Source organism: Nilaparvata lugens, chromosome 2 (assembly GCF_014356525.2).
Source record: "Nilaparvata lugens isolate BPH chromosome 2, ASM1435652v1, whole genome shotgun sequence".
NCBI classification, from domain to species: Eukaryota; Metazoa; Arthropoda; class Insecta; order Hemiptera; family Delphacidae; genus Nilaparvata; species Nilaparvata lugens.
Window position 1 is genome coordinate 19,039,816 of NC_052505.1, and position 20,605 is coordinate 19,060,420.

General features: G+C 31.0%; 1 protein-coding gene across 1 annotated transcript in view; it reads left to right on the forward strand.

Annotated features, from left to right (window-relative positions):
* LOC111054557 (rap guanine nucleotide exchange factor 2) overlaps positions 1-11,940 on the forward strand; it is a 103,579-nt gene extending 91,639 nt beyond the window's left edge. The window contains exons 21-22 of the mRNA XM_039420002.1: positions 3,815-3,973; positions 6,975-11,940. Of these exons, the coding sequence (XP_039275936.1) occupies positions 3,815-3,973; positions 6,975-7,006 (191 nt within the window). The 3' untranslated portion in view covers positions 7,007-11,940. The remainder of the gene's footprint in view (positions 1-3,814; positions 3,974-6,974) is intronic.
* The last annotated feature ends 8,665 nt before the right edge of the window (positions 11,941-20,605 follow it).

A 20,605-nucleotide genomic window follows, 5' to 3' on the forward strand; every position in this document is an offset into this window, starting at 1 on the left:
ATAAATTAAAAACTTTAGAAATATTGCACTTATTTAAAAAATTTGAAGACGACATCAATTAAAATGTTCTATGAACTTGTATCCAAAATGGCGGCTGATTGAAGTTTCGTTTTTAAGGAAATGAGGGGTTGTAACTCAAATATTTTGAAAGTAAACATCCATTGTGTGATACATAATTTTAAAGGCATTTTCAAAATGAGAAAGATGACATCAATAAAAATGTTCTATAATAATTTTATCTTATTTTTTATCTATTAACGATACTTTTGGCGGCTGATTGAACATTATGAATTATTTTTTTAAAAACTAAATCTTCAATCAGCCGCCATTTTGGATAGAAGTATCATAGAACATTTCTATTTATGTCATTTCTCTGATTTTAGAAAGGCCTAAAAATGATGTACCGAACAATGGGTGTTTACATTCAAAATATTTGAGTTACAACCCTTAGGTCACACCCTTATGAGGGGTTGAAATTCAGTTGTAAGTCAAAAGATAGAGTATTTGACCAAACTTATCCTGAAAGTTACAGTATTATATCTAACTATATCTAAGTCTCTGACTTGACAGTCTCCAATTTATTGAAGGGCTCACACAGTATATAATATCATTATTATATTTTTAGAGTAATACCACTCATAAGTCTCTGCATTTCTCTTTCCATGCAATGCAAATGAAATACGCTCCATTTATTTTCATCTTTTCAACCCGCAAAGCTTGGATTGATTCAGTTTAGAAATTTGTAGCTTTTTCAGCTATTGCTATAAATATCAGCTTGTTATGATAACATGACTTTTAATATACCAATAATATTCACAGCATGCTTGCTTGATAATCAGACTAATACACTGGTTTAACTCTTAACAAACTATAACGGCTGGAGGTATGAGGGAAAACCTATGTAATCGTCAGCTAAGATTGTTAACGGGCTAGCAATATCCTCCAATTCTTTAGAAATATAAAAATATGTACTGTGTTACCTTTGAAAACGGTTTTTAACTCTACAAACTAGAAGGAGCATAAGCTACCCAAAAATATATTTCATAACTTTTGATTGTTAGTTTTTACCAACTGTATCAAATAATAATGATTGCTTTTTCATCCAGTATTTTAGTTTTCCGGTAGATCTAGCCGGTCAACTCTCTTAGGCTCAACTCACACTTATGCGACTCAGGTCGAGAAGAGACTCGACTTTAGTCGAGAGCATGATTGTGTTTCCAAATGGTGACACTCAAACCAGTCGACTCTAGTCTCCGAGACGTCACCATTTGAAAAATCATGCTCTCGACTAGAGTCGAGTCTCTTCTCGACCTGAGTCGCTTAAGTGTGAGTTGAGTCTAAGATGACGTTTAGTTATAAGCAAAGGAGTTCTATTAATATGGACTTCAGGTTTTAATTATATAAAAGAATATTAAAATGTCGTCCTCATTATAATTTGTGAATTTCCTGTCACGATACTTAATTTATTGTTGAATCAATAATAAAATAAATTAATGAAGTAAGTAGAGAAAAATGTTTTCGAACATGCTTCTGCATGATATTTGACATTTATTTTTTTTACTTCAAGCATCAAGTTGGGGATTTTTGGTGATGGCTGATGACTGACTGGTCACGTTGATCATGTATCAATCTTCGAAATATGACATTGAAATTCCTATATACTGCACTGAATAAACGCAGCAAAAAAAGTATCAGAAAAGCTCTCTGGGATGAGAAAGCTTAACAATTTAGAAGTCTTGTGCAACGGGCAGTAAGGACCAAGCCACACCATGCGTTTTCAAACGAGTCGACAGGGCAGGAAGCTCTTCGATTGGTTGCTGATTTACGGACGCAATGCCAATCAGCTGATAATGAGCCAATCGGAGAGCTTCCTGCCCTGCCGATTCGTCTGAAAACGCCTGAAAAACGCACTTATAATTCATTTATTTATTGATATACATATATTCAAAACTGCAGTCTGCTCGGTTGAGGAAGGAGACTCAGTCTCCGAAAATTTCCCCCATTTCTAATGTAGGTTTTTAAGTGTTTTCAATCTATTTATATCTTGTGTCTCCTGTTTAATTATATAAATATATATATAAAGGTATAAAGGCTCACAGACAATACCATGAAGAGCCTTTTTTACACAATTAATAGATAACCATACTACATAATAACAGAATTTCATTTCATACCTACAAGCAAGCCTATCTCTGTCCTTGTCTATATACTATTCCTCCAATTGTTTTTTTAATTTATCCATTAGGACAAAAATTCAACTAATTACGAGTCTGTGTTTTTTGAATAGTTACAATTTTTCTTAAATAACTCAATATTATTCGTTAAAAGTGGTAATTGAGTGGAATATTTCTAATTAATTTATCAATATTTGAGCCATCTAGATTCATAATTAATAGTTTTAATGTTTATTTTGGACTAAAATTTTACAAGTGAAATTCTATCTTAATTATCTTGGACTTTGTCACCTATAAATTTGGAAGAAAAATAGCACAAGGATTATTATATTATTTTATCTTTCAATGTTATCAAATTAGTGTCATTTGTGTTGTAAATAAAATAAATAAAATAAATAGAATAAATAAATAAAAAAATAAATAAAATAAATAAAATAAATAAAATAAATGAAATAAATAAAATAAATAAAATAAATAAAATAAATAAAATAAATAAAATAAATAAAATAAATAAAATAAATAAATAAAATAATAAATAAAATAAATAAAATAAATAAAATAAATGAAATAAATAAAATAAATAAAATAAATAAATAAAAAAATAAAATAAATAAAAAATAAAATAAATAAAATAAATAAAATAAATAAAATAATAAAATAAATAAATAAAAAAATAAATAAAATAAATAAAATAATAAAATAATAAAATAAATAAAATAAATACAATAAATACAATAAATAAAATAAATAAAATAAATAAAATAAATAAAATAAAATAAATAAAATAATAAATAAAATAATAAAATAAATAAAATAAATAATAAATAAAATAAATAATAATAAAATAAATAAAATAAATAAAATAATAAAATAAATAATAAAATAAATAAAATAAATAGAATAAATAGAATAAATAGAATAAATAAAATAAATAATAAATTAAATAAAATAAATAAAAATAAATAAATTTGAAATTTTTCCACGGCGGTTTGGAACCCAACTAATACTGTAGGTCCAGTTATCTCTTATCACTGTCAGTTTTATAATTCACACACAAGCGTAAAGCTCATGTGGACATCATCCAAGTGAAATCATATCATGTTTTATGGTATTTTTTCCGTTAGTGCTACTCTTAAATATAAATAAAAAACTTGATAATGGCATCATATAGCCAAAACATGTTGTGAGTTAACAATTTAAAAAATGGTACTCAAGCTGCGTTTACACCAAAGTTATTAACAAATGTTTATTTCTCCGTCCGTAAAGGTGCGTACAGATATACGCGCCACGAACATGAGCAATTTACTTTTAATCAGCTGACTATATCTGTATTTTTACAGAAACGGTAAGATACAGATATAAAAAGCTTGGCATCAGCTGATTAAAAGTGAATTGCTCATGTTCGCGGCGCGTATATCTGTACGCACCTTAATACAGAAGAATCATCATTCCAATTACATGCTCTATATAGCTGATAAAATCAGCTGTTCCTGTATTATAGGATTTCTAAGTTTTTATGAAACAGCTTTAAGAAAATATTAACTTATGAGACAATGCACTGAATGCATTGTTGCGAAATTGTATTTGCCTGGATTGACTGTGGCTTGATTGACTGTTGTGATTGTGATTGTGCTATGTAGGCTGCCAGCTGGGAATGGGTCCTCCCCCCCTGAGGGGCACGCACCCCCGCCACCCGCCCCCCGCCTACAATGTGGCCGCTCAGATGGCCGCGCGACTGCATCGGCTGGGTCGCGCGCATTCGCATGAGGGCGTCACTTCATACTACCACGACGAAGATGGTACGCCAAACACTTAATCACCAACTCACCAAAAACATCATTCGTTAACATACATCATACAACATATCCACTAAAAACATAATTCATCAAATACATGTTAATACGTATTATGGACACGTTAAGTCGTCGGTCCCAGCTGCCTAAAAAAGCAGTTGTTAGGTCATGTCTCTTCTTCTCTTCTTCTAACACTCTTCTTCAAAATATTTTACACAACGTGCAGTGAATTATTTCAAGTGAATAAGAAAATTTGTTTACTTACTGATTGGAGTACTTTCGAACGGCATGCGTTCATTTTTAACATTTTAAACATATTTGTTATATGCCCACTTTCATATCTCCAGACGCTTCATCTAGACTCTAGGCCGTTTCATTTAGCAGTATAGAGGTTACCCAATCAAAGTAATATTTTTTTTAACATTTTTATTGCCCATAAAAACAAAATACAAAATAAAAAACTTACAAAAGAAATATTCTAGATTATAATATTATGCTATTTTACAAATAAATTAAAATTACATGGCACCACCCAGCAAGGGCAAAACCCTGACCGCTGAGTGAGAGTATCAGCTGTTTAGACAATATAAAAATTTATTTACTAATAATCAAAGCTACAAAAATCGAAGTTAACAATAAATTACTAGTAATTATAATATTTGACTGATGTCGAAGAAAAATTTTTGTATCACCCACTTATTTATCTGTTCCATCATCTGTCTGCCCCTATTAGAAAGATATTCTGACAATGCATTTGGCATGATATTTATTATTTTTGAGCTAAGATACCCCAATTGTCTTCGCACTATTGTCAAATCTGAATAGTTGATATTATAAATGTTATGAGATGTAACTCTCAGGTTATACATATATTAAGTGATAGGTTTCTAGGCTATCCCAAAATGTGAAATAATAAATTATATAGAATAACTAAACATCATGATGAAAACTGGGAATCTTTGGTCCAAAATAATTTTGATGCATAAAATATTACAAGTTCCAAATGGAGGCTGTAACTATAATAAGTAAGAAAACATTTGTTTTTAGATTATGTATGGTGTGAAATATGTCTGTCTCGTATTAATCCTCCAATTCATTGAATTACCACTTGATCTAATTATTACATTTGAATAAAATAATGTTGTTAGATGAAAGTTATCTGAAAATAACTGAATTAAAATAATATGTTATGACTCTAAATAGACTACAGGATTGTATCAAAACTTGGGTTTTAAATTAGTCTTGTTTGTGTAATGTTGATTCGTTTGGTTAGTCCTTGTTGTGAGAATAGTGTCTTGCCATTGTGTTTTAGTGTTTTGTATGTTTGCTTTTTGTAGATTTTGTTGAGTGTGTATATTTAGGATTACTTAGATTTTTTAGACTCGAATTATATCATTTGATGATTACATATGATATTTTGATGATTACATATGATATTTTTATGATTACGTATGATTATTTGATGATTAGGTATGATCTTTTTTTAGTTTCGAATTATACTAGTAGTTCAGTGAACAGTAGACCTCGCGCAGTTATAACGACGTCCCAAACCATAAGCACATTCACACTTATACACTAACTATTTATTTGATCAGATCATGCTTACACAAGATTTAATTATCATATAACGCTTTCCGGAATTTAGCGCGAGAAAACCAGAAGACATCTAGGCGCCCAGACGAGCTGTTATAAGTTCTTTTCCTCCACCTACTATCAAAAGTCTCATTTTACACCCTGGAATCGAATACTAAAGTACTACTTTTCCTCCCATGGGACTAAAAATAATTCCCAGCGGGAAAAGTGATCACTTTTACTCCCAAGGGAGTAAAAATAAACCCATAAGATTAACATGGGAAGAAGTCCGACAACGCCGCGATTGAAGAATGAGGAATGTGGCAACACTGTCGTGGTCGGTAGAGGAAAAGTAAAAGAGCTCTATTTCGATCTTTGGAATATTTTAGCTCTAGGAAATAAGTAGCTCTATTTCGATTGTTAGGTTATGTTCAACCGTTGGTGGATATGAAAAAGTACACACCTCTAATGACGTTAGAGGTGTGTACTTTTTCATATCCACCAATGGTTGAACATAACCTAACAATCGAAATAGAGCTGAAATAGTGTGAAAGCGTGAAGATGTAGTAAAATTATTCATTGTTATAGGTATTGGTGTAGGTGGAGGAAAAATGTTGTGTGCATCACGGGACTAAAGTACTTATTCTCCCTCAGGGAAATTGTCGCCCTCGGCTACGCCATCGGGCGACAACAGTTTCCCTCAGGGAGAAAAAGTTGCACTTTAGTCCCTAGATGCACAAATAACTATTGCATCCTATTTAATAGTGCATAAAAATTGCATTCAATGAGGCATGCAATTTATAGTCTACACAGCTGTTAATTTTTTACCAAGTTACATTGAGATATTGAATTGCATCATAGCCACCTCTAATTCACCTGTATTAGAGGTGGCTATGATTGCATGCGTCACGGCAATAAATAATTTGATTTGAATTTATAGTCAACTCGACAGCTGATTTATGATGAATATTTCTATAGTCTGTTTTTCACTGTAATATTGACGTATGAAGGAGGCTCCTTTTTCCTTTTATATTATCCTTGAAATGCAAAATTTCCAAAAACCTTGTATATACGTCGACGCGTAATTTAAAAAGGAACATTCCTCTCAAATTTCATGAAAACCTATTACAGCGTTTCGCCGTAAATGCGCAACATAATTATAAACATTCAAACATTAAGAGAAATGCCAAACCGTCGACTTGAATCTTAGACTCACTTCGCTCGGTCAACTATTTGATGATTTCGTATGATCTTTGATTTAACTATCAAACATAGTCTTTTGTCTTCAAAAGAGGATTCAAAATAGAGGTTTCAAGTTGATGTTTTCCAAAACTTATTATGAGGGAACCTATAAACCAGAAGCTGTATCAGCTTCACTTATCTTTATTTCTAGTTTGTTAGCAATTTTAAATAAATCAATTATTTCTGGTTTCAGATGATGAAGACGCTCAGGTATCAGCCGTATAAAACATCTTTGAGTTGAACAAAACTCATTACTTGTTTTTCTGAAAAGAAGCTGAAAACGAAAACAGGATCATTCAAGCTGCGAACATTTGAGTTTCATCCGTAGTTCCTTTAAATTTATTTTTGAACTTCACAAAAACTAACGTTTAACATTCTGACAGACTGAAAGTAGGGTTTGTAAAACTATGAAGTAGATTCAGTTTGGACAACTGAAGTAGCCTACGGTACTAAGCCCTAAGCCTGCGATTGACTTGGTGATTGTGATAATGGTGGTATTGATTGATTCAACAATCAATTGAATGATTAAGAATAGTATTGATAATTTATTGTGTGCCAATAATATTTTGTAAGCAATAATAGTGTTTGATTCCCCAATCCGTGTAAAATTAACTTCAGAAGCCTGAAAATTGTGTAAATTGTACTACTCTCCTGTAACGTTATTCTAGATTTTGTATTTTTTTCGTCAAGGAAGGAATTGATTTGATATCATAGTAAAATTTTATTGATAGATTATAGAAAATGACAATTTCTAGTCCTTTCTACTGTAAAAATGTTGATTTAAATTGTATAATGCAACAAGTTTAGTATTTCCAGTTGTATTGTGTATTAGGTACCTTTTTATTTCCAGTAGCCTATTTTGTTTTTCTTCATGGAAAAAATTATTGTAGCACAGATAACTACTGTGTCTTGAATATAGCAATAGATTTACTTCCAAAATTGGACCAATAGCCTTTTAACACCAACGTCGTTGTTTAAATTTTGTGGGAGAATAATAGAATTATTGTAACTAGAGCACACGAAAAACTTGGCATTTGGATACTTTGTGTATATAGTTTCCTCTTGATTAGATTAGAGTATTGTGAAACAAGTATAATTACCTTCCACAAAATACTGAGAATTTGTCGAATTATCAATTCTATATTATTATACACATAAATGTTGTAATTATTGATAATATTTACAGAAATAAGTAATCTATAAATTGAGTGTCATATGATACGGGTTTCTTGCACTAGATAAATTTCTGTTGAAAAAACGGCGTAATAAGATTTTCTACTCAGATAGGAGAGATTTAGTTATTTTTCTGTAGTTCTATTTCTGGTTTCACCATAATATGAAAGAGCTTCCAATTTCTGTTAGGTTCATATTCATGTAAACGTGCCTTTCGAGCTTTACATGTAAATACAATATTGTGTTCATCATGTTCGTTTTAAACTAGTGGATGTTTTATTAAAAAGTATGATTTCTGGCCTAGGGATTGATCGTCTCACATTAGCCACGAATTAGTTAATTTATTAGAAAAATTGAAATAATGTTAAATGGTACAATATAAATTTCATGATCTATTACAAATTTTTATATGTCACTTGTACTTTTCAAAATATATTTATGATCTCTATGGGCTTAATAATTGTTTTGCATTGCAGTCAACAATTTTCTGTCGCTATGATTTGAAAAATAAGCGAAATGTGTTGAAATTGTTGAAATAGCGCAATTATTTCCAAGTGCTGGAAAATATTCCACTGAAGTAATCATCCGATAAGTGTAAAAATTGTATTGTTACTTGAAAAATTGAACTGTTTTATTTCAAATGATTCGGGAACTTTTCAATATCCTGTCGAATTATTTCAACAATCTAGACTTATAATTAGTTGGTGAAAAATAGTAGTATTTCTCTTCTTTCCCCATCTCCATTATCTGTTATCATTAATTATTAGGCTCATTATCATGTTTAATGAATCTGCATTCTCATTTGCGCTACTCCATCAAGAAAAGTACTATTGAACATTTTGAGAATATTTATAGTTCAACAATTGCATTTTCAGCCATACATTACATTTGTTTTGTCCCTTTTATAATCGTCTTCTGAGTTTTCTGGAATTTTTAAAGCAAAAATACGTTTTTCCAACTAGATCTAACTAATTATTATTAAATGTTTGATCAGATTCTATCAGTATTACAACGAATAATAGTTGATGATAGTTATGATAAAAAATATATCATTCAACATGTAGGTTACTATTTTGGTGGTATTCAAATAGCTTGGCAGTAGTTCCTCAGCTATAGTAGCATGCTCGCCTATTCTCCACATACTGCCGAGTTATATGAATCCGTGCCCTTGTTTTTCTACTAAGATTAAATCAATTATTGAAAGAACTTGATTAGCTTGGAACGCTTAGTCTATGAGACATAATTCAAAATTAATATCGCATTAAAAATTCAAATAAGAAATGTATGACTGATAGTTAATTTCATTTACAGTTTCCTGAAATAGATGATTGTAGATGATCTAAGGGTATCCATTACCGTACAACATATATCGAGTATAGTTTAATTTTTTCTATCTTTGAAATACAATCGATTACTATTGAAATTCTCGTTTCAAATCTTTTTTAACCGTTTGTGATTCTCACATATTTCTTGTTTATTTTGATATACTTGGAAAATACCTAGCTATTTCCACTGTAGTATTCTAAGTCGACTCTCTTGAATAACTTGCAAAGCTAGTATAACTGTATAGTCGTCATATCCATCAAAATGAAACCAAAGAGAAAAATCAAGATATCTATATTTTTATCGTAGAAATCCTTAGAAAACTACTAGCTGAATTCCCCTATCTGAACTGATCTTATCTGATTTCAACTGTATAGATAGATCTATTGAATTCATGTAAAATTGTGTATTTTTGTATAAGGATTAGCTTGTCAAGGAAATTGGGTAAACTTATTTTTCGAAAGAGTAGAATAACTTATGGATTGCACTTCCCATTAATGTTTTATTCTAAAATAATCTAAATATTAACTAGTATCTGGTCTTCGGGACCCTCATTCTTACTATTTTTTTAATACCTGTAGTCAATTTTTCAACAGGTTTTTTATTCTCATCCTTTTTTCTGTCGAAATTTCTTTAAATAGTAACATTTTCCTTGATAGAATCCTTTTAACAGACCACTTTGCAGGACCTTGAGCAATATTTATTGAAAGTCTTGTAATTTTCAGCGATTTTGAAACAATTAACTCTGATATATCCTGTCTTCCCATATGTTTTGAACATTCTATTCTTTTTCCAACCCAATCTCTCTAGGATTAGACTCATCGTAGGTGTAAAAAGAGTTTAGATTTTGTATTAAGAAGTACACGTCTACTAAACGTGCTGTTGCAATATTCACTTTGAACTGTCAGTATTGATTAAATAGGGAACCATGCAATGGTCCATCAGGAATGCTGACAGTTTGAATTTAATCTCATTTTAGTAGGTTTTAGAAAACTTGGTGGCAGTAAAGATGTAGCTATAATAGCACGCCAATCAATCCTCTCAACGCTGCCAAGTTTTATGTGAAACTGACTAAATTATAATTCATTCCTGGCCCCTAATTTTTAGGCTGTTCTCTTGGTTTACTTTTCCTCTCTTTTTATTCTACACGAATTGCACATTCCTTCGAGTAAATAAAATACATATAGCTGACGGAAATCTAGTTGTCTTGTTTTCAAACAACTCGACAGTAATCTGAGATGGTCTTTCACTATATAGATAACAATGCTTTACATTCATCCTATGCTGACTGTTAAAATTGAATCTCACTAATCGAATAATACTCTATATAAAAGTTTTATAGTCCTTGAAGCTTTTGACTTAACTTACTTTCCAAATCACATGGAATGAGAAACCTTCCTGCGATTGTAATGACCCCATTCCTTAACTTTTATTGACTGTTCGTTTTTCAATTTAAATTTGATGGAGGAATAGCCTAATATTATAATTGATTACCTTATTCTGTGCATATCAATTGGACTTATATCACTGTGGTAAATGCCTGAGAGAGTAATGTGTGTGTGTGTGTGTTTCTGTGTTGGAGAGTATTATCAGAAATGAGCAAAGTCTTTCAAAGTTCACTGTAAGTCTTTTTCAACCAAGTACATGTTAACCTATTATTCTACTCCAGAGCATGTTTTTATAGTTTTAATTAGCCTATTCTCAACAGTGTATGTAGTTGACTGTATATTTGTTTTTATAATATGATTTGCAATAAAAATGTGTACAAAATAGTTATTAGTTGATGTAAAGTAAACCTTGTAAATGATTAGAGAAAAGGAAGACAATTCTATTGTATGATGTATATTTTATTGTCTTTGTAATACAATTTCATTTTATTTCAACATTTATCGTCAATGTAAGAGTATTTCGTATCAGTTCAACTGATGAAATTGACCTGAATTGATTTTTTAATGAATTATTGATCTGTGCATGTACATAATATTTAGTCTAGAAATTTTATTTTAATTATTTGATTGAATCAAAAATGTATGATACTTTTGAGTTAGTGCAGCCAATCTTTTTTATAAGTTACCTGATAAATTTCGGGTGTATTTAATATTGGTATTACTGCTGGCTTCATTGTTAGTAATAACTACTTTTATATAATGATATTTATGATATTTCGTTGCTCAAACTTTATATAAGAATCGACCATATTATTGCGTGAAATATGCTCTCTCAATGTAGGTACGGTATTTAACTGACAAATAATTTCTGAAATGTTTTTGTATCAAACTGATGAATTTTTTATTAGAATTCCTCTGCTGAATTAAATAACATTTTAAATTGATTATCTCAAAATAATATTAATTTGTAAACTATATGAATTTTAACTACCCAATGTTATCTGCCCAAATTAAAGTTTAAATTTTGAATTAACGGTCCTATAATTATAAACGTAAACCTGGATTTTATTTTCGCCGTTTGAAAATAATATGGAACAAAAATTGAGAAAAATAATATAAGTATATAAAGATTGCTAGTGACAAAAGATTCATTTTTTGAAATATCTATTGTTCGATCATGTTTGCACCTTGCTTATTAGAGCCAATATATTTGTAACAAGTCATTGCATGAATAAATATGTGTAATTATGAGCAAATAGTACAGAATCAATACGATGATGGTGTATTTATTTATTAACCCAATCACTAAACCTGTCCAAATTTTGAAAAAAAGTTTAGGAAACAAACAATTTACGGATGGTTGAGGAATGAAAAATCATGGATTTTTGCAAAAATGGTCAGAAATTAAAATCGTTCAAATTCTCAGGAATGATAGTAGGCCTACTTGACGAGACAAAAATATGTCATCACATTGGCGACATTCGCTCCTATTCTTGAGTTATAAGCATTTAAAGATGAGTGATTTCTCTGATCTGAGAATGGAGGTAAGATTTTATGTCTCACTGAATAACTCACCATGTAATGTAGCGAAACGTCTCATATTATAGCACAACACTTGTTAGGTCAACCACAGTCTATTCATAGCCCGAATATCAACCAAATCTGGGAGATTTGCATTTTTTCATGAAATAATAATAATAATTTATTCGACCAAAAACAAACATTGTATAAACAAATTGAAATAAAATAACATAACTGGTGTAGCAAACACCCATGCATGCACAATACATGTTTATCATCATAGTCTAAATGAAGCCCCAAAGGTAATCCTGTGTGGGGCCTTTCTTCGTATATTTAATCACAATAGAAAAAGATCAAACAAAAGATAGAAAAAAATGAAAGAAGGAATATATTATAGAGTCTTACATTAATAGTATACAAAATCTTAAGAAACTACAAAATTTCAAAAAAGAATCAAGAGAAAAAAAATTGAAACTAAAATAATAAATCATATTGCAATTTAAACAGTTCTCCGTGCGGGCAGCACATTCCAAATGATAATTATTATCTATTCTTCAGTCAAAAGATGAAGCCATGCAAAATTTAAGTGCTATGACACAATGTAATTACATAAATAATTCAAATTCCCAACCATACAAAAACTAAATCAAACATGAAAAACAAAATATCAACTTTCGAGCATGAAAACCTTCATAAAAACAGCTGCGTATCATCAAACGTAACAATGAATTTTTTAATCTGGCCTTTACTATTTGGCTATATTGACACTCCTGTAAGTCAGGTTGCAAGGCATTGTAAAGCTTACCACCTACATATCTAAAAAATCTTCTGTTATGCTCAAGCCTAGGTCTATGTAATTGAACTCTATGTAATGACTAATAACTCTATTGATGTAAAATCCATCGTGCGTTTTGGAACAGTAAAAAAAAGTATCTCAGATTTGGCTGAAATTTGGTCATATCTCCTGATCTGTAAGGAATTTTGCAAATATGATTCCAGATTCGTGTTTCTCGCATGAAAGACCATAAGATCACAAAGTTTGAGCGATTTTCATTTTTCACAAAAAATTAATTGGTAGCATGGACCATAGTAGCATCGTGAACCACACTGAGATAAGAAGTATCTCAGATTTGGCTGAAATTTGGTCATATCTCCTGAACTGTGAGGAATTTTGCAAATATGATTCCAGATTCGTGTTTCTCGCATGAAAGACCATAAGAACACAACGTTTGAGCGATTTTCATTTTTCACAAAAAATTAATTGGTAGCATGGACCATAGTAGCATCGTGAACCACACTGAGACAAGAAGTATCTCAGATTTGGCTGAAATTTGATCATATCTCCTAAACCGTAAGGAATTTTGTAAATATGATTCCAGATTCGTGTTTCTCGCATGAAAGACCATAAGAACACAACGTTTGAGCGATTTTCATTTTTCACAAAAAATTAATTGGTAGCATGGACCATAGTAGCATCGTGAACCACACTGAGACAAGAAGTATCTCAGATTTGGCCGAAATTTGGTCATATCTCCTGAACGGTAAGGAATTTTGCGAATATGATTCCAGATTCAACCCATTGTGCATTTTGAAATAGTGAAAAAAAGTATCTCAGATTTGGTTGAAATTCGCATCATACGAATTGATGCTCACTCTTATTCTTGAGTTATAAGCGTTTGAAAATGAGTGATTTCCCCGATTTGTGAATGGAAGTCATCACAAAGTTTGAGCGATTTTTTTTTTACAAATCAATGACAAAATCCATGGACAACCATCGTGCAAACAGCGAGAGAAAGAAGTATCTCGGATTCGACTGAAATTTGCACCATAAATGAAGCTTTAACTGAGAAATGTCGGCGCCAAATTTGGCTTTCCCAGCTAAATACAGGATAAGTTATGAGGCTTCAAACATGAAATTCGCAAATTTTCAAACGGCCTTATCTAATGAACGGTAAGGAATTTCGCCAATGTGATGACATTATATTGTTTCTCTTGTCAAATATTAATTATATCATTGCTGAGAGTTTTAGCGATTTTAATTGATTTTTGGATTCATGAAAAATGAATCCGTTACCTGTTGCGTTTTTCTGCTGTACTGTTCTAATTCTCATCCAATACAAATGAGCTCAGTAGTCACAAAAATCCTGAGAAAATTGAATTTCCTGCTCAAATCAGTCAGTACCTCTTGCATGTTTCTGTTGCCCTGGTAGTATTTTAGTTGGTTTTAATTCTGTACCAGGGATTCAGAACACTTGAAGAGGTAGCAGGGTTTTTTCAACGCCTTCCAATGCAAGCATAGGCAACCCGCAACACTGATGTAGTTTGTGTACCTCTTGCATATCTATTGCCCTGTAGAATTGCATATCACTATTGCATATCTTTCTATTGCCCTGGTAGAAATCTGGTCATTTCTAATATGCAAATGAGCTACTATTGAGCGGGAAATTCAAATTTCTTATGTTAGCGGGAGATTCAAATTTCTCATGATTTATACTATTTAAGCGGGAAATTCAAATTTCACATGATTTATACCATTTGAGCGGCAAATTCAAATTTTTCATGATTAGCGGGAAATTCAAATTTCTCATGATTCATACTATTTGAGCAGGGAATTCAAATTTCTCATGATTTGTGGGAAATTCAAATTTCTCATGATTCATACTATTTGAGTGGGAAATTCAAATTTCTCATGATTTATGTGACTACTGAGCTCATTTGTATCTTAGAAATGTAACAGGAAGTTAAAACATAGCAAGTGGTAACTGAGGCATTACCAATTAATGCTTACACACATTAAATACTATATGTGTTTAGTTCAGTTGATAATGTGTCTTTATTTTCAATTTCATCAAATGTGAGACTTTAATTTGGTACTAAAATCAAACAAATCAGACCATCCTTTCGGAGTTTCCAAGATAATTTACGTCATTTGAATTCTGGAAACAGACGAAAAAAATTACAATTACAATATTGAATATATTTAAAACATAAAATTACAATATTGATTGTAATCATTGTCTAAACCATCGTGAAACACTGAAACACAAAGTATCTCAGATTTGGCTGAAATTTGGTCATATCTCCTGAGCTGTAAGGAATTTTGCAAATATGATTCCAGATTCGTGTTTCTCGCATGAAAAACCATAAGATCACAATGTTTGAGCGATTTTTATTTTTTACAAATCAATGACAAAATCCATGGACAACCATCGTGCAAACAGCGAGAGAAAGAAGTATCTCGGATTCGACTGAAATTTGCACCATAAATGAAGCTTCAACTGAGAAATGTCGGAGCCAAATTTGGCATTCCCAGCTACTATACAGGATGAGTTATGCGGCTTCAAACATAAAATTCGCAAATTTTCAAACGGCCTTATCTAATGAACTAATGCCTTATTTAATGAAATGAGGAATCCGCCAATGTGATGACATTTTATTGTTTCTCTAAAAATAAAATTTATTTATTTATTTATTATTTTATTGTTGAATTTATTTTTTTTATTGTTTCTCTTGTCAAATATTAATTATATCATTGCTGAGAGTTTTAGCGATTTTAACTAATTTTTGGATTCATGAAAAATGAATCCGTTACCTGTTGCGTTTTTCTGCTGTACTGTTCTAATTCTCATCCAATACAAATGAGCTCAGTAGTCACAAAAATCCTGAGAAATTTGAATTTCCTGCTCAAATCAGTCAGTACCTCTTGCATGTTTCTGTTGCCCTGGTAGTATTTTAGTTGGTTTTAATTCTGTACCAGGGATTCAGAACACTTGAAGAGGTAGCAGGGTTTTTTCAACGCCTTCCAATGCAAGCATAGGCAACCCGCAACACTGATCTAGTTTGTGTACCTCTTGCCAGTGAACTTCCTATACTAACTGGAACGATACTAACTGGAATGGGCTGTCCAATGCTAAGCTACAGCTGAAAGTGTGTAAGGCGGAGTGAGTGAGACAGGCATACCGTTTGGGATTCTCTTCTCTCTCGTACTCATGCATTTAAGCAGGTTGTTGCAGCTCTTGAGTACGGTTTTTCATTTTTAAAGTTGAAAAATGGATTTGAATGAGTATTAGGGCTATTAGTATTAGATCACAACCTTTTTTCTTAAATATTGTGATGAATTTGTTGTAAAATGCGTAGAATTGAATAAAAATACGACCGAAAAATGGTGATGTATTGTGTTGCATTTGGATGCAAGAATGGGCATGTTAAAGGAAATTAAATACTATTTCACAGATAAGTCAAACATTTTTAGTCTATTAATTAATTTGAAGAAACCTTTTTGTTTTACATGCATTTCCAATACTTTTTTCTATATTGATCAGTTTATTTGACCAAAAATAAAACAACAAATTTGGTTTTATTCCTAGTATACTGCGATAGTTTCTAAGCTAATTGAAAAGTTAGGCCTAATTTATTAGCATCTAAAATAAAAAAACCTAGTTGAAGAACAAATGAATCCTTATTCAAAAAAGAATAAATACAAATAATTAATAATTAGATGACATCATTTGATGACATAATTTATTTTAGATACCTACTTTATTTTAGTAGCCTACTTTTATTTTGAAAAATATGATATTGCTATCAGCTGAATTGTGATTAATGTTGATTAATGGCTGAAATTTGGTCATATCTCCTGAACTGTAAGGAATTTTGCAAATATGATTCCAGATTCGTGTTTCTCGCATAAGATCACAAAGTTTGAGCGATTTTCATATTTCACAAAAAAGTAATTGGTAGCATGGACTAACCATCATGAACCACACTGAGACAAGAAGTATCTCAGATTTGGCTGAAATTTGGTCATATCTCCTGAACGGTAAGGAATTTTGCGAATATGATTTCAGATTCAACCCATTGTGCATTTTGAAATAGTGAAAAAAAGTATCTCAGATTTGGTTGAAATTCGCATCATACGAATTGATGGTCACTCTTATTCTTGAGTTATAAGCGTTTGAAAATGAGTCATTTCCCCGATTTGTGAATGGAAGTACGGTTTTAGTTATTCATGTACGGTTCCAGTGAAGAACTCACCTATCACCCTGCATTGTAGTGAAACGTCTCATATTATAGTAGCAGACTTTTATAAGGTCAACCTCTATCCATAGCCCGAATATCAAATAAATCTGGGAGATTTGCATTTTTCATGAAATTCATGTTTTTTTGCAAAATGGTCAGAGATTAAAATCACTCAAACTCTCAGGAATGATTGTACTTTGAGAGTAACAATATGTCATCACATTGGCGAAATTTGCTTTCGTTTAGGAGATATTGAAGTTTGAAGTTTTTTAAATTGTTCAGTTTAAACAATGATCTCCAAATTTTATCAGAATTGCGAAATTTGCTTCCGTTAAGGAGATATTGAGGTTTGAAATTTTTTCAATTTTTTTAGTAGCTATATTACCCAGTTATAGTTACATAGTTATATTATCGTTACTGTTGTTTATGGAAGTGTCAAAAAATTCCCGTATCTCGACAAAATTCCCGTACATTTCACGCCTAAATGAAATTCACCTACAATAATTCCCAGTTTTCCCGCCCCGTGGACAACCTGTATAAGGTCACTAAGTTTAAGCGAATATCATCAACATAAAATAAACATTTCATTGGTCATAAATAATATTCCAGAATTACATAGAGCATGTCAGACAATCATAGACAATGAAAGGTTTAAATATCTCATACAAATATTTTAATCAGTACATTATTATTTTATCTAATCATAATGATGTTAGGTTTTATGTCAGACGTTTAATGCAATAATGAACAACGATATGGTGTAACAGAATCTGAAAATTTATTTTTAAAAAGCCCAGCGATGGAATACATCAGACTGATTATTTTTATCACTTACAAAACAGGATATCTCCTTATAGTTAGACGTCACCTCTATCTATTCATTACATTCTACCTTTTATTAGTACAAATACAAACCCAATTCCAAAAATGGAACTTGACGAGAACGTTCAAATCTTAAACATTAGTACAGTTTTCTATCCAATGAACCTCAATAATTTGTCAACCCAAATATGCTAAAATAAATATTTCTCATTTACAAACTGCTTATATGATACAACAGTAAATATTTATCTTGATCTATCTAGCTATGTAATATATACTTAACAATAGTAATAATCAGCCTTATCAATTACCAGTATAATAACATAGGTACACTGAATTTTTATTTACAATTTATTACATTATAACTGAATTGCTGCTACCATTAATTTCTAGAATAAAATAATAGGATTAAGATTCAAGAAATTACTGAACGTTATTTTATCGTGGAACATTAACATTTTATCATTCTATTCTCACGAATGTGGTTGTTCAGTGTATGGCTTAATAACAATATAAAATTATAGCTGTTATGAATTATTCATACTTAGTATAGAATTTTTCAAAAACTTTCAAGGTTTGAAATCTTAAATCTCTAATCGGATTAACATAATTTATGAGTAATTCTCTTCATCTAATCGTAACAATCAATCATTTATAACATTTATCACAAGCCAAGTTTATTTATGGATGCATTGTTGAAAGCCGATATTTTGCTGATAAATTTTAAAACTAGAAAGAATCCAAGTAGGGAGTAGTTGTTGGATGTTTCCTTAGTAACTGATTAATATTCTGGTATTTGTTTTATTGTGGATGATGTCCACATGAGCTTTTCGCTTGTGCGTGGGTAATGGAAAGAACTTTGGTTAATTGATGAGATGATCAAATGTCCATGCCATCGGCTGGATTCGAACCCACGAACCAGGTGGTGCTAGCAGACTGAAGTTTATAACCCTCCCTACCACTAGACCAACCCGGCCGAGTTAGAAGCTCTCCACGCATACAATAAATTGTTGCCAAATCCTACCCTAATCGAATGAATGGCTTTTAATAGGCTACCTTTTTGGCGAAACAACGTGAATTATCACACCATATAAATTTCAAATAGGATTTTTTTGAGATTCATCAAAATCCGAATGAATTAGGCCCGGTTGCACAAAAGTCAGTTAAATTTTAATCGTGATTTCAATTTTAATTTAACAAGAACCAATCAGAGAAGCCATCTTTGCAAAAACCCTTTGAAATATTTAAATACTTTTTTGAAAAGACGGCTTCTCTGATTGGAAATAATCACAATTACAATTCAGCCGACTTTTGTGCAACCGGCGCTTAGCTTACATAATTCACATTATATAATGAAAGCTAGCTCTCCTGTGTGAAGCTAAAAATACAATCAAAGATGTTCAACTGTTTAGCCAGATCAATGTGTAGTGTTTTGCCAGATTGAGGATCTAGTCCGAATTATTCTAACAATATCTTTTAAGATGCAGAAACATCATACAGTATAGTCAGAAATACAGAAATTCGATTTTTATCATGTTTACAGTCATAAAGAAACAATACATGTTTCTATTCTATGAAAAATGAGACACTAATTCTAAACGAAGCACATACTTAGGAGGATTTTTGAAATTGTTTTTCCAAGACCAAATTCTATTTCATCGCTTAATTCTAAATACTATGACAGATCAGTCGATTGAGTCAGTCTATCTCTTTAATCTACAAAGTCACTGACAAAAGTAACCATCTTCAAATTATGTACAATATGTTAATCCAACTGCCATTATTTATCGATCGAATCATTGAAATTTGAAAGTAATAATTTTCAAAAATAGGATGAAAAATAAACAGACTCTAAGTTTTGGTACTGTATCAGGTAAGTCAATTACATTTGATTAAATTTAAAAAAAAACTCGAGTATAAACTCCGTTGAATAAAACAAATATATATTTCCGGGTTATCATAAAAGAATGGTGCGGTTTCGAACATTGTTTAAAGAAAAACCAAATTACTTATAGTTAAAGTTTTTTATTCACCTAATTTGTCGTCTGAAACAGTTTTTTACATGATTAATAACTTTCAATAAGTGCGCCCTTAGTCGCTCGACAAATGTCCAAACGATAATAAATTTCTCTCTTAACATTCGATAACATTTCTTCGACTATGGTTGTCATTGGTTCTTTAATCCTGTTTTAAAGTGGTTCAGTTCGCGATTTCTTGTGAATAAACAATGTTTTTGATGTAAATTTACAAGAAAAAATCTACCTGAACCACTTAAAAACAGGATTATAATGAAGCAATGACAACTATAACCAATGAAATGTTAGCGAATGTTTGGAGAGAAATTGATTATCGTTTGGATATTTTGTCGAACGACTAAAGGCGCACATATTTAAATTTATCAATTATGTAAAAAACTGCCTGAGACGACAAATTAGATGAATAAACAACATCAACTGTAAGTAATTTGGTTTTTCTTTAAACCATGTTCGAAACCACACCATTCTTTTATGATAACTCTGTATTGTGTATCATTGCTTCATGAATTTCATCTTTAAAAAATCCTCATAGTTGGTCCTAG